Source organism: Falco cherrug, chromosome 7 (assembly GCF_023634085.1).
Source record: "Falco cherrug isolate bFalChe1 chromosome 7, bFalChe1.pri, whole genome shotgun sequence".
Lineage (NCBI taxonomy): Eukaryota > Metazoa > Chordata > Aves > Falconiformes > Falconidae > Falco > Falco cherrug.
This window is the reverse complement of record NC_073703.1, coordinates 21051209-21075913: the sequence shown is the minus strand read 5'-3', so window position 1 is coordinate 21075913 and position 24705 is coordinate 21051209. Positions and strand designations below refer to the sequence as shown.

General features: G+C 40.2%; 1 protein-coding gene across 5 annotated transcripts; it reads left to right on the top strand.

Annotated features, from left to right (window-relative positions):
- Positions 1 to 4282: 4282 nt before the first annotated feature.
- On the top strand, positions 4283 to 24639 carry BNIP2 (BCL2 interacting protein 2). 5 transcript variants are annotated; one of them, XM_055715947.1, is made up of 13 exons: positions 4292 to 4370; positions 6064 to 6195; positions 8506 to 8643; positions 9122 to 9252; positions 9986 to 10053; positions 11114 to 11281; positions 13178 to 13354; positions 14288 to 14390; positions 14685 to 14816; positions 15409 to 15495; positions 15646 to 15744; positions 17972 to 18064; positions 19793 to 24639. In XM_055715947.1, the coding sequence occupies exons 4-12, from the start codon at positions 9203 to 9205 to the stop codon at positions 18030 to 18032; spliced, it is 945 nt and encodes a 314-aa protein (XP_055571922.1). In that variant the 5' UTR covers positions 4292 to 4370; positions 6064 to 6195; positions 8506 to 8643; positions 9122 to 9202; the 3' UTR covers positions 18033 to 18064; positions 19793 to 24639. The 5 variants fall into 5 exon arrangements, with proteins under 5 accessions (XP_055571921.1, XP_055571922.1, XP_055571920.1 ...); XM_055715945.1 differs by lacking the exon at positions 17972 to 18064 and adding an exon at positions 17214 to 17249 and having other exon boundaries at positions 4294 to 4370; positions 6064 to 6134; XM_055715944.1 differs by lacking the exon at positions 17972 to 18064 and adding an exon at positions 17214 to 17249 and having other exon boundaries at positions 4294 to 4370.
- Positions 24640 to 24705: the final 66 nt, after the last annotated feature.

The following is a 24705-nucleotide window of genomic DNA, read 5'->3' as shown; positions in this document are numbered from 1 at the left end:
TTAATATCTATTTTTCTTGAGGGTATAGCAGTTAGCAAATATGGTACTAATAGCAATACATTTAGTACCTTTTACTTCTAGATACAGAAATCTTATTTAAATACTAATGAAGAACATCAATAACTTCTGTAAACAATCATTATGTCTCCCCCGCCCACCCCACCCCCACCCCCCTCCGCCAACACAGGCATGAAGATTCTTATGGCTAGCAAGTTGGGTCTTGCTTTCTTTCATACTGTTATGGTTGTTTGTAACCAACAAACTATGATGCTCTCTGACAGGAAAAATACATTAAAAAACCCTGAAAATAATGCACACAGAGGATGAATAGATTCTCTTTTTTAGGTAGGCAATAGCTATGTCCTTGAAACTTGAAATGGCAAAGGTCCAGTTTGGTTTGACTGTTACGAAAGATGTGCATCCTTTGTATTTTTGTACTTCTCTAGCTGAATTCCAAACACAAGATCTTCACTTATATCTGACTTGGACCTTGAATTCTTTTCAACGGTGAGGTATTTGTTCACAGTTATTAAAAGACAAAATGTCAAGGAGGAGGGTTAGGAGACAGGAAGTACAAATCCACTTAAGAAGAACTAGTTCACTATGGCATCGTGGATTGTATCTAGTAGCTCAGGGAGGTTTGGGAGAAAGTACACAGGGTCATAGAAGGACTCAACAGAAAGTGTTGAGGGTCACCTTCTGATCCATAATTTACCCCATGATATGCAAAGAGGATGCAGCTACGCAACTCAGCTAGCTACAGCAGCATGACAACAGAGCACAACGGAATGGCTTTAAAGAGGTGATGATGCACCCAACAGGAATATCAGAAGTGAGGCAAAATATCAGGCACTACCTACTTCCCTACTTCTTGTCCACATACCTGAAAGCTACTACTCTGTAATGTGGTGTTCTTGTCATTTGTATCACAGGTGTCTAAGACAGGAGCCAAACTATGTGCAGGGACTACAAAAGCAGAGGTAAACTACAGCCCAAAGCCCTTACAATCAAAACCAGGCAAAATAAAGTTGGAAAAAAACCAGTATTCATACTTTCTGTACAGAGAAAACAGCAAGAAGGAATTGTATACAAATGCAATCTCTACATCTAACCCCACAGAGAAAGTCTTTCAAATGAATGTTTTAAAATTCCAACATTTCTCAGCTGTTTCTATAAAGGGGAGCATTTTTAATCTAGTTGTTGGTTTCCCTTTTTTTAAAAAAATACTAGAAAATATTTTTCTAATATGTAAAATGGGAAAAGACTGTGAAAAAGGTGTATGTTTTGTATTCTGTTGCTTTTGGTGATTACTTTCTATTTAAAGGTTAATTGTGAATTACGTCAACCTGAAATTGTGTAACAGTTGATTTTTCCCATGCACAGGACAAAATTCACGCAACAGAATGAACATTCCTTCAAGCCTGTTCTCCTTGGTAAACCTTTCATGTGAGAAACTGCTTATATTTGCAATTGTCTGATGTTTAAAAATAGAATTATTCAACATTCCCTAGTAGTTGGCTCTGACCTCTTGTTTGCTTGTTTTCTGGGTTACATTTGAACACTTAATAGATTTCCAGCTATACTGTGCCACCCCGTGTACGAGATTGGAAATTGCACAGCTTTGCCGACCATCATGACACGAGTTTGGCACTGGTGTCCTGCAGCTGAGACATTCGTGCATTTTGAAGACAGTTTTGAGTTTATCGACAACTGAAGCACATTAAGAAAAGCACTATAAGTATTTAATATGAGACTTATTTTTTCTTAAAACATTAATTTGCTGGAAAACTTCCAACCTTTTGACTTAATAAGTAAGTCACAGTGGCCCTTTATTTATTACTGCTCTATTGAAAGACAGGGAAGATTATCTATTGGGTAATAAAATTATTCTGTACAGCATAATTTAATCCCATTTTCTACTTTATCTAAACCAGAATAGAACAGTACTGGTTCAAAATCTGTACTCTGACACTTTGTAAACTTGCATTTGCTGGTAAAATAACAGGTATTCAGGCATCAAACTAATACGTAAGTTTTGATCCATGATAACTGAGCAGCCCATGAAAGGGAACTTTTCTTTCCTGCAACGTGCCCCTCTAGGAATCATGGACGCCCTTTATCTTTAGACCTTAGTGAGACTGAGCTCACCCTGGAATAACTCCAGCTGTTCACAGCTACTCCAGATCGGCAGGCTGAGCTCTCTTGCCATTCAGTCTTCAATACCTAGGCAAGCACCTTACAAACTGATCACAAAAGTCACATAATGAGATCTTCACTATTAAAAGCTGGGGTGCTACAGGCACAGGAAGCTCCCAAGTACACTGGCAACAGTAAGAAGTTTGGTGCAGCTGGGAGCAGATAGAAAAAGATAATGTCCTTAAGCATGGAGTAGTGATGTTAACAAAGATGGTTGGATACAATATTTTTTTGCCTTTTGCTGCTTCCCCTTGCTATTTTACTGTATTTCTCCCACCAGTAGTTACAAACCCCTTCTTTATACTTAAGCTAGCTGTCACTTTACATTAGTAACTATTATCTGATAAACTTATGCCACAATAATGCCTACAGGCCACAGGCCACCTACTGTGCATGACATTAACTCCTGTTATGGTTTAACTGCAGCCAGCAACTAAGTACCACACAGCCGCTCACTCACTCCCTGCCTCCCTGGTGAGTTCCAGGGGAACCAGAAAAAGGTAAAACACATAGGCTGAGATAAGAACAGTTTAATAATTGAAATAAAAGTAAAATCTAATAATGAAAAGAGGGATAAGAGAAAGGGAAAACTCAAAAAAAAAACCAACCCTGCATGACGCACAGTGCAGTTGCTCACCCTGCGCTGACCGATGCCCAGCCGGTCCCCAGCAGCGATCGGCAGCCCCCAGCCAGCCCCCCCAGTTTATATACTGAGGTGATGTTCTATGGTATGGAACAGCCCTTTGGCCAGTTCGGGTCAGCTGCCCTGGCTGTGCCCCCTCCCAGTGTCTTGTGCCCCTCCAGCCCCCTCGCTGGCAGGGCCGAAGAAACTGAAATGTCCCTGACTTACAACTACAACCATCCGTGTGTTCCAACATTGTTCTCATACTAAATCCAAAATACAGTATTGCACCAGCTACTAGGAAGAAAATTAACTCTGTCCCAGCCAAAACAAGGACAGTTATTTATATTTTAAATGCTCTAATTAATTTACCTTTATAACTACTTTTTCCCATTATTTGCAGATTGTGCCTTTGTGGGTTGGGGTGCCTGTGCTTCCTGTTTCTCTTTTGTGGTACTTTTCTTTCTCTTGGTTTCCTCCATTCATTTTGTGCCCCCTTACGTTATTTTTTAACTCTTTCCACACTTCTTCTCCACATCTGTCACATTTATTCCACATTCCTTCAGTACCATAAAACAAACTTTGTTGCTATTGTTGCATTGTTCACCCTTGGGCAACAGATGTGCTATGTAAGTGCCACCAAGTTGGTGGCTGTCTGTGTAACAGCATCACTGGCAAATTTACATCTTAGCCAAAACCTTCCACCCTGAACTCCTAGCAGTGCTGCCTGCCGCTGCCACTCTCAGTACACAACGATGAGAATGAGATTTATCTGGCTTCCCTGCGCGCAGGTAATGCCACCACGGCTGCCCCCAGGAAGGCCTGTATGTTGGATGCCACAGTTACACAGCTGAAGGCCTGCATGTTGGATGCCGTATTTACGCAGCTGAAGGCCTGCATGTTGGATGCCGTATTTACGCAGCTGAAGGCCTGCATGTTGGATGCCGTATTTATGCAGCTGTAGTTCCAAACGACGTGCCGGTTCACGGTTTTGCCCACCACCGCTCTGCCGCTGCCCGCCGGGGTGCAGCACTGCTGTCACCTGTCCCCTTTACCTCACGGCGCCGCTCCCGGCTCAGACACCTCCCCTCCAGCGCCCCGCGGGTACGCGGCGCAGCGCACCACCCCGGCACTCGGAGCTCCCCGTGTCCCACCCTGTGCCTGTTCACCGCGCCGCAGGCCTCCCCCCGCCCCGGTAAACGCTGCCGTGAGACGCGGGAGCGGCGCGACAGCCGAGCCCGGGCAGCGCCTCAGCGGCGCGGAGGAGGCAGCGCGCTCCCGGCCCCGCCCGCGCGCTCCCGACCCCGCCCCGCCCGCGCCGCGCCTGGGGAAGGCGCGCGCGCACGCACGCGCGGGGGGTGGGGGGGCGCAGCGCGTTACGTTGCGCGTGTGCGTGAGGCGCCAACCGCCACGGAGGGCGGCTGTCACGTGGGCCGGCGGCCTATGCGCTTCCGGGTGAGCGGGGCCGCGCAGCCGAGCGGGGCTTTTCCGCCGCGGCGCGGGCGAGGCCGCAGCCCGTCCCGTTCCCCCGCCCCGCCAGGTCCCCCACCAGGTACGGCCGCGGGAGGGGGCTACAGCGGCGACCCCCAGGCCTTGGGCCGTTGCTCGGCGGGGCTGGGCGGGCGCAGGGCGGGGCCGCGGGGCGCAGTGGGTGGCGGGGGCCTTGCGGCGGGGCTCGGTCCGGGGTCCGGGGGCCTTGCCGCGGCGGGGCTCGGTTAGGAGTCCCGGGCTGCTAGAGCCGCCGGCGGGTGGCCCAGCGGGCGCTGCCCGGACGGCGAGCTGGGCCCGGCCCCGCAGCGGGGAGGCCGGTCGGACAGCCGAGCCGTGCCGTGCCGGTGCCCCCCCCGGGCGCCGTGCGGTCTTTGCTGGGCGGCGGCAGGAGCGGTACCGAGTGTTACACCTGGACCGTCCCGTCCCGGGCAGCGCGAGCTTCAGCCTCAGTCTCGCTGTGGGGCTGGGGGGTCTCTGCCGTTACCGAGACTTACCACCCCCACCCCCCTTTTGTGGGCTGGAGCGGGGGGAGGGGGTGACCCCGGTGTGGCTCTGCCAGACCCACAGTGCGCAGCGATGGCACAGGCGGTGCCACTGCTTCCCAGTGCCTTCCAGTTCCGTTCCTCCTCGTTTCCATCTGCTACCGTAATACACTAAGTCGTAATTGGTTATTGTTGGTGAATTTGTGCGTGTATTGCGATCTGACGAAGCTATATTGATTGCATTTCTGCAGGGTACATACTGGTTTTGTCTGTTGTCTGATGAGTTTGTATTTACCTTCAGATGCATCGCAGTGACCCCCAAGTGCGGATCCTTCTGTTGCTCTGAACACAGAGTCTGAAGTAGCATCCGCGATAGACGACAGCAAGAGTGTTTTCAAGTTTTTTAGCTGGGTGATTGCTCCATGCTTTGACGCAGAGAAGGGATTAAAAGGAGACAAAGGAATTAAAAAAACCCCACTTGTTATCTGTGAAAGTCCTTGCATCGCCTCTTTATGCGAACATGCAAGTGATAAAATGTAGGTGTCCATCTTCACATGTGGGAAACGTTTCCTGGGATCATGGCTACTGTGGCCACAGTCAAAAAGCCAATGGGGTTATAAAACCACTTAAAAATTATACCAACAAATTATATTGAGCTGCACCATGTGGATGGGTGTAGCAGAAAATATCTGTTCCTTACTTTTGGCTTGCTGTAAAACCAAACGTGAAAAATACCCGTAGAGGCACCTCTTTAATGCCTGTAACCTGGAATTCACTCCACTGACGCTCAGTTAATGTTTGTGTTGAAATGGTGAGGGAGGAGTGTAGAAAAAAGTAGGCTCCCTTTTTTCAAAGTTGATCTCGGCTTTCTGAGATGGAAACAGCATGCTGCTCTTTGCCAATCAGGTACATAGTTCAACAGTGTGCTTGTTGTTGCAATTGTCTTGCAAAATAAACTTCATATTTATTCTACTTCAAATGCTGAGGTGCTGAGTGAGGACTGAATATAGGCCTTTGTATTGGATAGGCAGGTATGACCACGTCAATGCGTAATTCCTGTTTATTTCTGTATTCCTCTGAGAACTCAAGGGTGAAAGCCTGAAAAACTTTTGTGAGGGGTCTTTGACTTCATGAGTAAAAGTGATCTCATGCATTCTGTTGTCTCTTTTTTAAGTATCTGGGACATATTCTAGTTTCTGTTTAGCTGTAAACTAAATTGAATAAAATGGCAGTTCGTAATAGGCTTCTTAACACTGTTGTTTGCTGTTCCAGCACCTACTAACTAAGCCAGCTCGGTATTAACGAGAGAACTCTGAAAATTATCTCCTCTTCCAGGAAAAAGGGTGAGAACACTGATACTTGACTCCTGGTGCAAGCAGTAATACTCTTCAGATGCAAACTGAAGTAGGTTTAACCTGGTGTTGTGGAAATGGAAATCTGTTTGTTAGCTGTAGTGGAAGAATAATGCATTTTTAATGATGTGTTCCCTTGTGATAGATTTTTCCTTCTTGTAGTATGGTAACTTGCCTGCTGAAACACTTAAAAATATAAAAGGCATTGTTGAGCACCAAAGTCCAGTGGCTCTGGTAAGAGAACAGAACCACATGGCAATCCTGTATCCAGATGTTCTTTGATGTGTTGAAGTTTCTGACCTTCAGATAGCTTCCAGTCTTTCAATTCCATTTCTTCAAGTAAAATGGAAAGTAATGAGCAACAGAGTAAAAATGACCAGGCTTGCTGTTCTCGGAAACCATGACTTTTTGAGTTGGCCATGAAGAGTGCTAGGATCAGGAGGAAATTAATTGCTTTCCTCTACCTGGCTAATAAATACTTGCATTATTACAATATATTACAATTTTCAAGTTGAGCTTTTAGATCTTTGATTTACAGCAGAATTAAAAATAGACTTTGGCATAACAAAACCAGAAGATGTCAGCACCACCAGAGCGGCTATAGGAAGGCTATTCTAAACTGTGCTTTAGTTTGTATAAGCAGAAATAGGAGATTTCTCCCTTGCCCCACACTGTAAGCATTTGTATTAGTGATGTAAAATCATTCTGTAGTCAGCACTTCTTAAATGTTCTTGAGATTACCCTTCCTCCTTCCTTCTCATTCTTCTAGTTGACAAATGATAGTGCTTTTATTTATGAGGCTTAAGTTGAAACATCCAAAACAGCTGCTTAGTCTGCAAGTTGAGTAGGATACTGAAAAATTTGAAATTAAGCTTATTTGATGTTGAACTTGGAACTTGCCTTGTAAGAAGTTTGGACTTGTATTATGTGGTATTCAGCAAATGACCATTTTCAAATCTACCTTAATGAGAAGTTGCTGATGAGAATTCTCTAAGTAACATGAGAAGTATTTTCTAAGAGTATATTAAACTTTGACTACAGCATGAATAACTCTTAAATGCTGTGCCTGTCTTAGTGTATAAAGTTTGTCTCAATATAATTGAATACATACAGGTAGGAATTGCTTCTGCACTGATATGCTGTACATCTGAAATTAATAGATGTTACTTGGCATTTGGTATTCTTCAGAAGCGTGGTAAGAAAACTGTTTGGAGCAAAACCGTACTTCAAACTGTCTGGCGGCAACTGTATTGTGAATGCAGTGCAGGCGAGTTCGAGTGGCATCACCACCTGCACAGTGATAGGAGTGGTTTGTGGTGGTGGCGGCGGCATTTTTTTACTGTTAGTTTTCTTCATTTCTTCATCTGTCCCTTAAGAGGAAAGTCATCAGTTTAGATTTTTCTTTTTGGTTTATTGTCTGTTTACAGGCAGCTGCATATTTGCATCGGATGGTCCATTCCATGCTGATTGTAACCACTGTGTTATCTTGACTGCGTAGGGTACCTTGTGAAACTCCTCATGCTTCATCTCAGTGTCCTGAAGCAAATGCATAAAGAGCTATGTGCATGTTCACTGTTACTACTTAGCAAAATATGATCATATCTCCAAGCAAATATTTAAAATTCATTGTTGCAAACGCTCAGCAAGTTAGTATCCAGGAGAAACTGTATGCTGAGAACATCATCAGTCTTGATGGGAGAGGGGACATGTTTCAGGAGGAAAGTCCTATGATTCAACCAGCAAGAAACTGCTCCAAACAGCATGTTAGTCAAAAAGGACAAATAGCAAGGGGGGAGAGCTGGGAGAACGATTGCTGGGGGCAGCTTCTTGGAGATTGTGTGCGCAGGTACATACTGCCAGCAGCTGAGCAGTGCAGGGGGTAAATGATTTGAAGAAGGAGAGTGACCCTCAACGGAGCTAGGTTGCTACCTTATAGAGATTTCACTTCCATTTTCTGAGTGAGAGAAGCAGGGAAACATCAGTAAAATAAGCTTAAATGTGGTCATTAGTGTTTGACTTGTCTCTGGTACTGGCAATTTTACAAAAAAAATAGTCTTAAATATTTTTTTATTGATCAACTTGTGTAGCTTTAAGCGTTGCAGGGTGTGTTAAAATCAGTCTGGTTGTAGTCAGGTCAGGAGAAGAGGAAATTTGTTGTGAAAGGTGATCCTGTAAAACAGTAAGTGTAACTTGGTTCTTTTTAACCACATGGAAAAAATTGTCTCTGGCTTAATTAGCAGTATGATTACATTAAAACTTTGTATTTACTAGTGGTGTGTGTTGATTGCTTCTTTGCATTTAAAAATGTCATTTCCTGTTTTGATTAGTATTGATAAGTTTACCTGTTTCTGCCAATCTTTAGAGCCAACACAGCAAAGAGCTTCAACTGGCTTGGACTTGTATGTCAGCAGAATGGTTTATTATGTTCAACTGTTGGGGATTTCTTGTTGCTGGTGATGGGTGAACCTGAAAAAACACAGCTTGACTTGCACATCACATGGTGAGTTCTCTGAAAACGCTTTTTGCAATAGTTGTCTTTAAAGTGTGTGTTTGGTTTTAAGAACTGGGTTGTATTTTAGATCTTACAGTCTGGGTTTTTTTTCTCTAAACATATACTTACTCAGAATCTCCTATGGAATCTAAAGTGCTGTCAGGTTTCGACAGTTTGGAGTGAACTAGTGTGATCAGGTTGCTCAGGGTGTTCATTTTAACTGAGAGGTTGATCCCACTTGAGTAGGGTATTGGACTACATGAGATCCCTTCCAACCTGAATTATTGTATGAAAAACCATAAAATTCCATAAGCAGTCTCGTATGGGGGGGGGGGGGGGGGGGGGGGAAGGAAACAAACTATAAGCTTCTCCCTGTTATGTTTTTTCCTTTGCATAATATCTCAACTTGGTGATAAGTGAAAGGATGTATTGCAAGTGTAGGAATAACAACAGTATTGAACTGGCGTCTTCTGTTGTGTTCCTGCAGCTCCTCTGTGGCCCAGTGTCCTGAAGACAAGAGGTTCTGGCTGATCAGGAGTCTCTGTTAGCAGTTCAGGTTGGCTGGAGAATGGAAGGTGTTGAGTTTAAGGAAGAATGGCAAGATGAAGATTTTCCAAGGTTTTTAATTTTAATTCAAATCAAATGCATAACATCCAGAATAAGCTACCTCTTTATCTGAGTTAACACTCAGTAATAATCTTGAAGTGATTTCCATTAACATAGTAATCTGGAAAAGGTTTGGTGGCATCTTTCTGTATGGTCAGGAAAGGGATCACCTCCTGTACATGTCTGAGCTGACTAACACAAGAATGCCAGTGTTGAAGTTCCCAGTGTTACTAAAGTGAAAATTTCAAAGTTTGGCATTGTTTTTCTGTGGTAATATTTTGCAACTGCATTGTTTGCATATTATTACTGGTGTCTGAAGGCCCAAGTCATGTCATTAAGCAACTTTTTGAAGTTAAGACTGCTAGTGATGCTTGGGCCTGCAAAGAAACTAAACCAGCTGACTGGAGCTGTTTTGTAATAACATGACTAAACTACTTCTGTAATGTATTTAATGTCAAGCTTTCTCAAGCAAGAATATGACACGTTATCTTAAGGATGACACACACTGGCAGCAGCCAGTGTTTTGGCATTTGTCACATCAACAGATGATTGCTTGAATGCTGTAAAGGAATTCTCTTGCTACTTTGGTGCTTTGTTTACTGAAAGCTTGAACTTAGGCTATACGTAAATTCAGTACTGTCCAACGGTGGTGTTTTTAGCAGTGTGTAAGTCTATATATTTGGCGTTTAGCTGGTTATTTAAAAAAGAAAAAACTTCTGTAATAAGCTTCTACTTTGTGTACCAGGCCCCTGCCAGAGGACGATCCTGTTGAGTCAGATATATTGGCTGCAGCTGGAACAGAAAGTGAAGCTGGTAAGAACATTCCAGTCCAGTCAAGCTGACTATTCCCTACTTAGGTGGCTGTTTTAAAGCTCTGTTTTCTTTTAGGGGTTTGGTTTGGGGATTTTTTTTGAGTCAGACTTGAGCAAACGACATTCTAAATAAGATTTTTATATGTGAGAGGTATTATAAATGTGTTGTCTAGAAATAAAAGGGGTTTGGAATAAGATATGAGACTCTTCATCCTCCCTATGAACAGGGCTATCCAGGTAATACTGTACAAAAATTAATTACTGCACTCATTTCCTGACCTGTCTTATAATCTTGATTCGTTACTTGGCTTCTGTGCATCAGTTAGGGCCTGCCTTATTCTGGTTCCAAATGTCAGACCTTTGTGGCCTTTGAAGGACGTTGCCTGTCTGAATGGTCAGAGGGGAAATAACACAGACAGGGTTTTTCACATTTGTAAATTTTCTGGGTGTTGTCAGTCTGCTTTAGTTGTGGCATTTCCAGTGCCAGACCAGTCATTTTTATTTATTCCCTGCTTTCAATTGCTGTCTAAATCACACAAGTATTTATCTTGTGTCTTGAAGCATGTGTATTCATCTCATAGTTTCTTCAATTTTCTGTCCTCACTGTTGTCTGTCAACCTTCTCCCCCACCCCCCTGCAGCTTGTATAATAATTTTTATTTCATCAAAAGATGCTTATGATGTTACAGATACCTAACAAAACAAAGGCCTAGGGGCATGAATCTATTGCATTGTTTTCAAGAGTGAGTTAGTTATCTGATATAGTTAATAGGGGCAGTAGTTGCTTAGGTGGTGACAGCACTTCAGGTTTTTCTTCTGTAGGGAGTGTGGTGGTCTCCCACTGTGATCATAGTGTGTATGCAGTTGGGTAAACTTACGGTCTTGAGAACTTGAGAGCTTTCACCTCTTAAGTGCTGTTCTACTCCAAAGAGAAACTGTATAAATTCAGGGCATTGACTTACAATGCATTCTGAGAAAGCACTGTGCTCTTCCGTCTTGTTAATAGGCTTATCTAAACTTGCTTCAGCTTTGAAAATAAATAATTTACTTTTTTAAATATAGAGGTTAATGGAACCAAAGTGAGGAAGAAATTAATGGCTCCAGATATTAGCTTAACTTTGGATCACAGTGAGGAATCTGTTTTGTCTGATGACTTGGATGAGAGTGGAGAGATTGATTTGGACGATTTGGATACTCCTTCAGAAAACAGCAATGAGTTTGAATGGGAAGGTAAGTATTTTGTTTTATCCGGTGCCCTAACACATTTCTATTTTCTTATATGCAGGTCAACAGTTTTTCAGGTGAGAAGTGACTATGACTCGATAGGACAAGAGGAAAAATATATAGGGAGTGGTTAGATTAGAAACTGGAAATAGGAGCAGTGAATTTTAAAAAGAGCAAATGAAACCTTGACTGATTAGTAAACAGGCAACGTAATAGCTGTAACTCCAAGTAAGCTTAGGTGAATGTAATTAAACACCTGTAAGACTCAAAGATATGGAAAATCCTCTCTGTTGCAGTATTTTTTTAAGAACCAACCTGGGAAAAAAAAATCAAAGGTGTTTTACTTGTATTATAAACCAGTTTTAAATGGAGGTGAACCATAGGAAGGGATATAGATGATGGATCAGCTCATCAGAAATTTATGAATTTCAAGCCTTTGTATTTAAGGATGTATCTGATATTTTTAAAAATAGTAACACCTGATCTCATATCTTACTGTGGTGAGAATGGCAAAAGCTCATAGCCTTAGAGTTTGCACGTGTTCTGGAGTGACTTGAAGTGGTAGAAAAGCCTCTATTTTGTGTTAAGTTCTGAAATGACTTGGTAGGAAGTTAACAGCTATAGCCACACTAGCAGTGTTCTTAAAATTAAGAAATGTGTAGATAATTCATGATAGCCTTATAGGCAAAACCTGGAGAATCCAGCAAATTCTATTTGAGGTAAAAAAAGATCTGTTTAGGAGTTAAAGCACAAGTTTTAAACTTGCAGTTTTATTATGTTTTAAGGCCCTTTTTTGTAAGCCAAAACCTGTTTGTTGTGTTCATCAAACAGTTGAAGTTTTTAATTTCTTCTTAATAAACTTCATGACTTATTGTCTCTTAAGTAAACGTGTAAGCTCTGTTATTTCTTTATTTTTCTGAAAATAAAGTAATTTTAATTCCTGAGTAAACAGGAAACCCTCTTTTCACCGTTACGTATGAAACGCTACCTATTCTTCATTCCAAGGTAGCTTATAAATGGAGAAGCAAACACTCTTTAGAATAAAGTGGGCTTTTTAAATAGCTAAAAACATATTGCAGGTAAAGTTTTCATAACGAACTCTGGGTTTACCTGCGTAAAAGGATTGTCATCGTTTTAGCGAAGAGGAACTGGTATTTAGAGTTAGTTATGCAGTGATACGAAGGAAATGTTCCAGATGTTTGTGTCTTGTTTTTAAAAGTGGCTGAAAAGGGTTTCTGTCTTTTCTTCCTTTAATGCTGCTGCCTTCATTTTCCTGGAAGGATAGTTTCAATTAACAGCTTTGTCTTGGGAACAGACAACTAACTTGCAGTAGGTTTTCTCGCTTTGGGTAAGGTCTATGCAACAAAGTCAAGAATCATAATTTAATTGGAGCAAATTCTTACAGATTGCTCTCAGCATAAATTTCATATATATTGATTGCACATATGTGAATTAGATTTAATTTCTAATAGATTTGCCTGCATGTCTGCTTGCAAGGTACTGTCAATGTTTTCAATCATGCTTTTACATAAATCTGTGATCGAGCAACCTGCGTAATTGTCATTGGAGTTAACCACTTTGTCTGTTTTGGTGAGATTTATTAAGGTCTGTATTCTGAAAGCCTACAATTAAATAGGCTTCCTACAGGGGTAGACATTTGTTGTTTACTTAACATAGAATGTTACGGTCAAAGGGTAACCGCCAACATAGAATATTTTGATAAAATGTGACACCCATGAGACCTATTTTGTAATAACTGAAAGAACCAAGTCAGCTGGTATGTCTGACTGGCTAAAGAATATTAAAATAGATTAGATAGCAAAGTGGTTAACCCATGTTGTAATTCATTGTCACTATACATAGTGTTCATAATGGATCTTGAACATGTTTTAACTTTGGCAGATGATCTTCCGAAACCAAAAACTACTGATGTAATTAGGAAAGGATCACTTACTGAATACACTGTGGTAGAGGAGAAGGATGATGGTCGACGCTGGCGAATGTTTAGGATTGGAGAACAGGACCATAGGGTGGACATGAAGGCTATTGAACCATACAAAAAAGTTATCAGTCATGGTGGTAAGGATTAGTGATATCCTGAGGGGAACTGCTACTTTAAGCTGAGTTGGGGTGGCACAGGAAGAGCTTTGGGCATAAAGACTCATGTGACGATTCATTTGCTGCAATATTGAAGTGTACGGTTGATTTAATATTTTTTCCCTATAAAACTCAAGTTCCAAAACGTACATATGTTCAGATGAAGCTACTAACATGCACATATGTAATAAGATGTACTTATCTGGGGGTAAGTCTCTTTTCCCAGATAACAAACGACAGGAGAAGAAGAAATGGCCTGAACTTACACCAGGGGAGGTTTAGGTTGAATGTTAGGAAAAATTTTGTCACTGAAAGGGTGGTGAAGCACTGGCACAGGCTGCTCAGGGAGGTGGTGGGGCCACCATCCCTGGAGGTGTTCAAAAAACACATAGCTGTGGTGCTCAGGGACATGCTTTAGTGGTGGGCTGGGCAGTGCTGGGTTAACGGTCGGACCTGATGATCTCTAAGGTCTTTTCCAGCCTAAATGATTCTGTGATCTCTTCTATGGTGTCAGTGCTACCAGTGTAGTTTTTTGGTTTTAAGAGTGTTGAAAGCATTAACTGTAGATCTACTAAGTCATAAATCAATTTAATGACCCAGGAGTTCCCAGCAGTCTGTGGAGTTCTGGTTGGAAGAAAAGTTGACTATATAAAATGTCATTAAATATGCTGAGATTCTATACTGAGACGTTGATTGTAGGCACAGCATTTGATTGAAAGAAACTTCAGCTGTTTCTTTAGCAGACAAACTTGAAAAAGAAATCTTGAGGTTTTCTGTAAAATTATGAATTTGTCCATATAGAATACTCTTTAAGGTAAATAATGAAAAAGCTTACTGAATGTACTTGACTTTGTGTAACTGTAGTCAGTGTATAGTCACCTTTGTCACTACTACTGCTTTTTTCTTTGTTTTTAGGTTATTATGGTGACGGGTTAAATGCCATTGTTGTGTTTGCCGTTTGTTTTATGCCTGAAAGCAGTCAGCCTAACTACAGATACCTAATGGACAATCTATTTAAGTAAGTCATCATCTGCTTCTGAATACTGCCTTAATTTCACATTGTGAAAGTTACCATTTTGATGTAAGGGTAATTAATTCCCTTTTTTTTTTTAATGAAGCTTTTTATATTTCAAATGAGGGAAAGATAACAAATAGAAAAGCAACTACATCTGCGTCCAGAGGAAGGAAAAAAATTATTAGGTGTTGCTCAGCACTGTTGCCAACTGTATATTTTAAATATATTTGAGCACTACTAGGAATTACTGTAATATCCACAGATCTTCACTTGAAAGTTCTTTGTTTGTCTCTGCAGGTATGTAATTGGCACTTTAGAGCTGTTAGTAGCAGAGAACTATATGATAGTTTACCTGAATGGTGCAACAACGCGGAGAAAAATGCCAAGTTTAGGCTGGCTTAGGAAATGTTACCAGCAAATTGACAGAAGGTAAGAAGCACAGCTGTGTTTTCTTAGAATATTCACATGCCCAGTGATAAACGTATTTAGGAAAAACTGCTGGTTTATGTGGTGCCTGGTGCCTACTGGTTAAGGTTTAATTAAGCAAATTGCTTTGTATATTGAAAACCTCTTCCTAAACGCGGCAATGTGGGATACTACAGGCATGGCTGGTTTTTTGTTGTGTGGTGTCTTTTTGGTGGTGGTTTGTTTGTTTGTTTTAGTGAAAACAGTAACCACGTAGAATATCCTTAAACCTTCATGTATTAATGTGATAAGTTTAGTAAGGGGGGATCCTCTCTGAATCACTTCATTAGTTCTGTAAAAAGATTCAAAGAAACCTTTCTTTGGAATGTTATTTCCTTCTCGTTGTCAAACTGGTATTGTATCTTAAATTTTGACTATACACTTGTGTGGTAGTTTTTTTTTGTCTTGCAGATAATTTCTAATAATGGAATGTCAGAATACTAGATTGATGTGACAGTTGTGCTTGAAAAAAACATACTTTTTATTATTTAAGAAGGTCTTGTTGTCATGCTGTCTTTTTGTTCTAGTAATTATGCCCATTGTTTGAATTCTTTAGGTTAAGGAAAAACCTGAAGTCATTAATCATAGTTCATCCTTCTTGGTTCATCAGAACGCTTTTGGCCATCACAAAACCTTTTATTAGGTAATGCTCTGGAAGAAATTTCTTTTTTTTAAAAAAAAAAAAAGAAATAATCCTAACTACTGTTTACTTGAAACTTCAAAAAGTCTTTTAATATTGACCAACTGAAAAACTTTTAAGTTCTAACTGTACTCTGCATTTGTTCTTTCACAGCTCAAAATTCAGCCAAAAAATTAGGTATGTCTTTAGCCTGGCAGAACTAGCTGAACTCATCCCCATGGAATACGTTGGCATCCCAGAATGCATAAAACAGTACGTTTTATTATTCAAACATGTTCTACACTGATCATGTTTTAAAACGGGTATATATTGTATTCAGCGATTGGTTTGGATGTAGTACTTAGCATTTAACAAAACTTAACTGAGATCTTTGCTATCTCTAGGAGGAGTATCCATGTTTGAACGTATTGCTAACTACAGTTTGGTATGTAGTGGCATGGATAGCCAAAATGTTAATGTATAGGATTTTTGCATATAGTGCCTTGTGTAACTACCAAGTTCTGGTGTGTGAATTAAGTCTCCTAGAGGCAAGTTCTCGTTCCAGTTCTCCCTCTTAGTATACTAAATTGGCTTGCGAGTGAGAAATTCTGGGCATGTTGATACTGAAGTTATAGTATCTTCCCTGTTCAAGCTACAATGTGGAATAAGTTAAGTGGTGAAATACCACTTGGATTGGGATTTCATTTAGAAGAAGAGCTGTGGTAGAAAAATGGTGAATCTCTACCTAAAGTAGATTCTAAAACTGCCTCAGTGAAGAGCTGAAGGCAGCAACATCAATGTCCTTGGTCTGCTCTTCCTTCCCTCCAGATTATGAACACCCATTTCAACATCGGCACAACTGTGCTCTCAAATATGATGGTGATACTTTTGTCAATAGCATTTGTGGGTGCAGTAACGGAGTAGAAACCATAAACTTGGGTCTTAAAAAAGCCAGATAAAAATACTAACAGTTCTGATGATAAATTGATCAGCCTCTTGGAGGGCATAACATACAAAACCTATAGACTGTGCATCACAGTATGTACCCACAGGCTGGGAGCTCTGTAAGGAAGGATGGCACATAGTCTCACTGTCTGGACAGAAGGGCACATCCATGCCAGGCAAACCAACAAACCTCCCCCAGCCCCCACAGATGGCTGGTTATTGCTGTAGGCATTCAGCTGGTATCAGTTTACAATTTAACTTTTTATAAAGTAGAGAAAACGCAGTTTTCTTGGGGCAGGGAGGAAAGACATGGCAAGGCTGAAACAGCCTTGTGCTATCTTGAGAATACTTTTTTACTGGAGCTTTTGAAGGATGTCTTATGAATATTCAGACTGTCATTCCATGTCTTTAAAGACTCCTTTCTGTACTGGTGAACCTTTAACTGTCCTGCAAAGGCTGAACTTGGTTGATTTACGGAGTTAATTGTCAGACTTCCTTGGAGGATTATGTCTGTCTTCAGACTGTTACGAATACAGACTTTAAATTTCACTGATGGATGTTAATACTGTACAAGAAGTTGTATTGAATTCATATGTTATGTCATAGTAATTAAATCTTAATGCTTCTTGTTTAATGCTTATAACTGTTGGAAGTACAATACATTTTTTTGTTAATTACATGGGTTTCAAAACTTGGTATGCTTGTACAAACTGTTTTGACACTAATACCAGTTTGCAGCTTGTTGAATTTGGCCTTCATATGTTACACTTACTGAAATCAAACTTTTCCTCACCAAGGTATGAAGAAGAAAAGTTTAGAAAGAAACAGAAAAGGTATATTCATATTTTGATTAGGGTTGCATCTAGATAAGACTATTTGCACTGCAACTAACTCCCAGTTGATTGGCTTGCACAAAGGAATAAGCATTTGTAAATACCAACATGCACTAGTGACAAAGTTTTTATGCATGAAAGTGACTACTTCCTGCATATGATCTAAAAGAGCTCACGCTGGATGGCCAAACAGATTATTTGTGAATAGTGTCTATTATTCTATTACATGAGAGGCTCACTTTTAAGGGGGATAAGTGGATTGTCAACTGAATCCTCAAGAGGCAAAAGTAGTGCTTCTGTATGAATTTATTAAATCAAGTTTTACTCTTTCTAACAAGAAGTGATGTCTGAAGGAAGAGCTTTTTTTAGGTGCTAAGCTGTAGCTATGCATCAGCAGAGATGCGACTCTAGAAGTAGTTCTAATATTGAACCTTGTATTTTGTATTTTTGGTATTCACTACCTTTTTAGTTATGTACTTGCACAGATGCAATCTAAGTCAGTATTTTTAGTGCTGTTTGTATTTGCAGTGGCTGTGTTCCTTGCTAATAAACATTGAAAATTAACAAAATGAAAATCCAGTCTTCTGCTAACTATTGAAGCTATTCCAGCGGCTGATGAAATGTTTTGAATGTTTTTTTCACTCTAACAAATGTTCTGAAGGGTTTTGCCACTAACTTTTGCTTTTTTTAATTACTCTTCCTGTGTGTGCATAACTACTGAGGGATGCTTATTGTCTAAATTGGGGAATGGACATAGAGAGGAGCACTGAGAGAGTAAAGTAAAAGGAATTTAAATCCTTTCTGAAAGCTAGCAGGTAAGCTAGTGACAAGTGTTGAACATCCTCTAGGAATTACTCCAATTAAGTGATAATTTTGTAGCATGTAACCTGAAGTACTAAGCCTGTCAAATTTAAGAAACTCTCAGTATGTATCGAACAATAGTTTTGCACAATTTTTCTCCCCCCTCCCCACCCCCTGTACATAATTTGATTCAGTTCTGTTGCAAGATCCATTGTAATCAGGGTGCAAACCTGAGACATTGAAACAGTAACATGAAAACTTTAAAATCTCCAGTACAGCAAGCACTTTTTAGCGTCCCTTTCTATTGTCACTTATACTACCATCACTTTTGTGAAAAATAGCATGTTCCAAATTGAAACTTATGTATAGAGGAGAGCTCCCAGGCACTGTTTGATACTGAGACTTCAATCAGGTTGAAAGCAGCTGTAGGCGTTACCACAGGGGGAAAGGAGATGTGTTGAAGTTTAGTAACCTGGTTGAAGATGGCAGTAGGATATCTTTGGCCCTGTCTCTGAGTCACTTTGGAAGCTAGAATATGATATACTTCGATGGATTTATGTTGTCATCTGTATGTTTACGCATAGGTTGTGTGTGCACCACATTTTCTTATACTTTCTGTGATTAGTCCTAAAAGTTGTGTCAAAACATGCTTTTCTAAGATACTGCAGTGAGGACTGGGATGAGTTGCAGCTACATACTGTGCAGGTGAACAGCTGCTCAGCTAGGACTGCTGCTTCTGGGCAGCACTGCTCCAAACCTATGGGGTCCTTACATACTTGCTGCTATTCTTACAGTTGCAAAAAACCTCCAAAAATCTTGCCTCCCCTTTTTGTGGGGTCATGACCTGGAAGAGCTGTCATTGTTTTTATCATTCTGAAAAACTAGTTGGTTATAGTTTGAGAGACTGGACAGGTAGGTTAGTTGTTAGAAGACTAACTCGGCCTTAGCCTCTCTCCCTTTGGAAGTGCTGTTGGTTTTAACAATAATTTACCTCCATGCACAACTTATTTCCCAGAAGGTATAATTAAGACTGTAGCTTGCTTTTACTGTAGAGAGGAAAAGTAGACCTTGTGCAGGACTGTCAACCATCCACTGGGTTCTGCAAAGCAACGTTTTGTTTGCTAGTCCCAAGGCAGATAGAAAAAAAACCAAACCAAATTGACAAGTGACAAAAGAGATTTAGCAGCATGATGGTGAGTTTTTCCTGGGTAATACAGGAGTCCTAGTAGAGGAAGTACTGCAGTTAAGGAGCCACTTAACTTGTTGAGTCACCTAGTGCTGTTACCTTCTTGGCTTAAATACTGTAACGTTAAAGGTAATTCTGTGCTTATCCTGCAGTGTATGAACTCATGCAAGTAGCAGTGCTTGATGGTATTGTCATGTTACCTGTGAACTTGTATTCCTGCTTGCATTCATTAATAAAAAGCACAGAACCTGCTTTTTTTCTCTTCTGTAGTAAAACTTCACTTGCACTTCTCAAATGCTTCCTTTCAAATGCTCTAGTTTTTAAATGCTTTCTTAACAATTTTAATTTCTAGGGGGAGGTAAGAAAATAATTAAAACCCAATGTATTGTTGTGACCGCAATCAATAAAAATGTTAATATTTATTTAGTAAAGCTTTTTCCATGTAAAAGCTTTGTTTGTTCCTGTTAAGATTAGTAGTTCATACTTAACATATGAGCTGTCAAACTAAACTACTGCTTAACATCATTTTAATTTTACTGCTTTCTTTGCTAAGCAGAGTTGACCAAGAGCTGAATGGAAAACAAGAGCAGAAAAGTGAACAGTAAGTTTGGAGTCCAAATAAGACTGAAGAATATGCAGATGGAATGATGCTATTTTTGCTCCATTTACAATGCATTCTCTGCGTGTTTGTATATATTATATAACCTGTTGCAAAAGGTGCTTAATTTCTTTGAACTGGCACACAATGGACTGCTTACTGCTGTATTGGTTTGTCCTGACTTTAATAGCTATGTTCATGTAATCATTTTATATTGCTAAATGTCAAAGAACCCCATGTTTTCAGAGGATGTTCTTGCAATTGTTTATCTAAATGATGCATGTTCTTCAGTAAAATATTTATATACCTAAATGTTAAAGGAAAGAGATAATATATATTTTTATGACTGAGCAATATATTGTGTGTACCTGCTGAAGGAATTCATTTGCAGGTAGACAAGGCAATGAGTTACTTGTATAAATCTGTTTTGCTGTAAATGGTCAAGTGCATTTCTTTTGTTGTCACAGAATCCTTACTTTGTTTGGATATTAACAGTCACGTAATGTAGTCTTTCACAAGTGTGGAGACCCTTATTTTTGCTCACATACCTAATAGAATCAGTACTCATTTCCTCACTAGCGTGAGCTTTGGTGTCCTTTAGTCCATTGTTTAGAAGGTGGAACTGCAGTTCCAGTCTGTTGGCCAAGGCTTGAAGCCTAAACCACAAGAGAAGCGGAACGGTTTGAATGACTAGTCAGATATCAGACCTTTCCCAATGTAAGTTGAAAATTCAGATCCTGTTGCAGTAAATCAAGGCTATCTCAGCTACCAGTAGGAAATGAGTTCATTGTGGCTCTTCCTGGATGAGTATTTGTTGTCACCAGTAGGAACTCTGGTCATGCTTAGTAGAGCTTGGGAGTTACACAGATAATTCTGGCCAAAATATCAATTGTTTGCAGGTGTATGGGGAGTCTTACGCTACCTGTGTCATCCTGGCAGATGGAACATGCAATTCTAAAGTTCTTAGTTTGATATGTGATACCAGCACTAATTTCACTTAAATTATTTTAAGGTTGGGGTCTTTTTTCTCCCCACAATGGTAGTAAATGTGTATCTATGAGAGGTGTTCTTGGACATGTAACTAGTGTTTATAGGTTTATCAGGGCAACAATAATGCACTGGTTGATATGCTGTAAAAGTTTGTAACATCTTTTGATAATCACTGCTATTTCCCTGTAAGGACAGGTGCATGCAAATAAACCCATTCAGGAGCTGAGCAACATAATATTGTAGCAAATATATTAAACCTTCACTTCTGGTTTTTACTGCAGTCACAATTTTGTCTTCAGGCCAAAAATATCAATACTTAATTATATTACAAGTTAGTTTTATAGTTCTCTTATTTAAAAAAAAAAAAAGTTGTGTTCAACTAGATTACTACCTGCCACTGATAAATAGCAGTCAAGAGATAGTTCCATGGTCAAGACCTATTACCAATTAACAATAAATCTACAGTCTCTAATGATACATGCATAGACCCTGATAGCGTATTCGTGTCAGATGAGGGCAAGTTGCCGGTGTCTCTGGGAATTACAAGTCTGCAATTCGGAGATTTTCATCTCCAGATCTAGGTCCTTCTGTTACAGCAGCTTCTGTATCGCAGTTCCAAAGAGATTTTGTGTGCAGGGTGTTTTTGAACAGGTGGTGCTAATGTCAAGCTGCCTTCCATCATGTCATCAGGTTTGGATCTTGCTCTGAAAGCAGAACACGGATGCGAACAGTAAATAAACTGTTGGGGCTGTCTTTTCTCTCCTGCTTCAGTTTTGATGTTGACCCTAGATTCATGTAAAGTTCTGGTCTGTAAATTGGACACTCGCAGCCCGCTCGCTTCTAATCCTTCCAGTGTGGTGTATAAGTGTGCAAACCTGCACACCTTCCCAAGTTCTCCTGATTCCGTGTGGGCCCTAAGCTAGATACTAAGCGTTCTAATCATCTCACTTCCAATTTTTCCTGATTAACAAAAGTACTCTTCTCAGTTAAATCATATTCTTAGTGGAAGGATTGTAGTTCTACACGTTTTACTTCCTATGTGTATAGTGCAGTATAGAGTAGCCAGTCCTTTGTATAGGCCGTATTATCAAATAATGGGATTGTTATTGTCTTCCCTGGTGGCTGAGTGGTTCTACAATTCCATGCCGCAGTAGCACTATTTCTTTTTGAAATGCGTATGTGCTTACCGAATGGTTTATTTCTCTAGTATAAGCTTTTGTGAATGAATGTGCAGCATGACAGTTCTTCTGTCCCTAAAGGCGTGTGGCTGAAGAAACAGGTGTACTAAAGAATTATTCCCCTTTGACCTTTTGCAGTTCATCATTTAATGGTGAGGTGCATGTTTACTAAAAGGGAAGAGGTCCCAAAGTTATGGGTAACTTTTTGTCAAACCTACCTTTTTTAAAATTCTATAAAATTAATATATTTTAATATTTAAAAACATGAGAAGCTGTATTAAAGTTATTTTAAAACTCGACTCACTTTGGAGTAAGATACAGTATCATAGGAAATTCATCTTTCAATAGCTCTTCCTTCCAAAAGTACAATTTCCGTTGCTAGAATACAGTTTGAGCCCTGTCAAGAAGAGATAATTTCACAAGTCACTAATTTACCTTTGATTTAGAGGGCCCATTAGCCTATTTATATGTGCGTGTGTGGTAATAAGTTGCTAGTTATCTTTTTGCTATTACTGTGTGCAACTGAAATTGAGGCGTTTGGGCCAGCGGCCCCTCTGTGTATGTGGCCTTTAGTAAATTGATTTCTACAATAGGGGAAGTGTTTGGAAGTGGCAAAGATATTTTGGAGAAAGTGTCATGAAAAACTGATGTAAGTAGGCTCAGGATTGCTTGAATGCTCTTGATGTTCTGTGTGGTATGGCAAAGCCACGTGCCGTTGGAAAGTAACGGAGTGTCTGAGGATTTAGTGCTGAAGCAGATCGAAGTCTTTGAGGTCCTTGTTTGTTAAAATGGAGAAGTTTTGGTTCCAAAAAGCGTAGAACTAGTTAGCATAGTACATAGCCTTGTTCATAACAATGCTGTTTAGCATATTTCTTCCCCTTTATTTTCAGCGAACACGCAAAGAATAGTACTTCTTGCTGTGAGGAGCTTTGTACTGAAAAACAGTAGTTGTGTTCTGAATGGCACACCGTTAGTATGTAACCTGTTTGTTGGCATGTTTCAGCACGTTTGTGAATTCATACACTTAAATGCTCTAATGACAGTTTAAAGCCTTTCAACGGTTAATTTGTGTCAGACTTCAAGATTAGATTGCATGTCAATAATGGAATCCTTTCTGAAATGACCTCAAAGTGTGTCACAGGGAGAGGGTGCCAGTGGTGCCTAGTCGTGGGTCAGCTTCACGGATGTCATCTGCTGAAATGACTGTAGTTAACTGAAAAGAATGGAACTACGTTGTGAATGGGCGCTTTCTAAACTAAATCTGTCACAAAAGTAACTTTCTTGGTGAAAAGTAAATTTTTGTCTGTGTATCCTATGGATTTATACAGTATTTATTACATAGAAAGATGGCTTAAATGCATCTCTTACCAAAAGCTGTTGTCTTTGGAGATGGCTTTAATTCTCCAGTTATTCCAGTCTCCCTGAGAAAAGTCTCCTATGAGGAACGATGGGGAGGGACAGCAGCTTGCGTACTTTTTGTAACCGCAGGTCTTGTATAGCTTTCAGTGAAAATTGTTATTCAATCCTTGTGGATGCAGGTCGTTCTCTAGAGGATTTGTTTCACTGACTAGCTGTCAGAGGCATTTGAAATAAGTGCTTTAATTGTACTTTCTAAGGATACCTGGGTTTAGTCAGTGGCACTCTGAAATGTAAGGAATTTTTAAATAGTCATATTGTGAAAGATCTTGCAGCTTTCCTAGCTTCAGAATTGTAAGCTGAACTACGTGGTTTCCTTTATTGCATCTTGTTCCCTATGTTGAGCTAACGGAGGGGAAGGGCATTTGTGAAGGGAAGAGGTATAAGTTGTGTTAGTTTCTCATCATTCCCTTCAAGCATGACTGAGATCAGTGAAATCAAAGCCATTCTTTTCTCAACTAGTCTTTTTTCAGTTTTGCAATTTGGACTACCCAGATTACTTTGATTTAAACATACTGGTGGGTGGTGGTTGTTTTTTTTAGTATTGAAAACTATCTGAGGAGAAGCTACTGGAGTGTTTTCAAAAAGTCAAGTCCTTATCTTACCATGCTGCTTACTCAGCTGCCATTTAATATTTATGACACGCAATTCCAGGTTAATAATTACAAAACATGTTGATGGCAGACAGATGCTTGCTTTCCCAGTGGCTCTGCAGTTCTGCAGCGTTTCTTACTCAGTCATCTGATCAAAGCCCTTTTATTAAAAAGCAAAGCCTGAGTAGTGGGGCGCGCTACCAGGCGGGTGGTAGATCGAAGGGTGAAGACAATGTCTATTAGTACCAGTAAACTTTAATACGTGTGATGTGGGAAATGTGCAGTGTTTCACAAAAGGAAGCTGCAGTAATCATGCAAAACCACAGTTTGTGAGTAGTAGGTGATATAACTGGCCTAAATTGACTATTGATGTTCTTCACAGATGTGACTATTTTCCTTTGCCCCTTTAATATAATGTACAAGACTCTTCACCTACCTCTTAAAATGTTACGATCCTTTCTTTTTAAATGAGCTGCTGTTTTCTGTTTGTGTTGCAAAGCGTCACGGAGTAACGCAATGAATGCATTTCTGAATGTGCTAGCTGTTAATACTTACGGGAAACTTTGGAAACTTTTTTAATTAGGAGAAAAATAAATGCTGTATCCAATAAATCCCTTTGGCAAAGGTCTGAACGTTTTATTTTAGTGCTTATTAATAACAGATTGAAACACGAGTCTTTTGTTAGGGTGTGCAG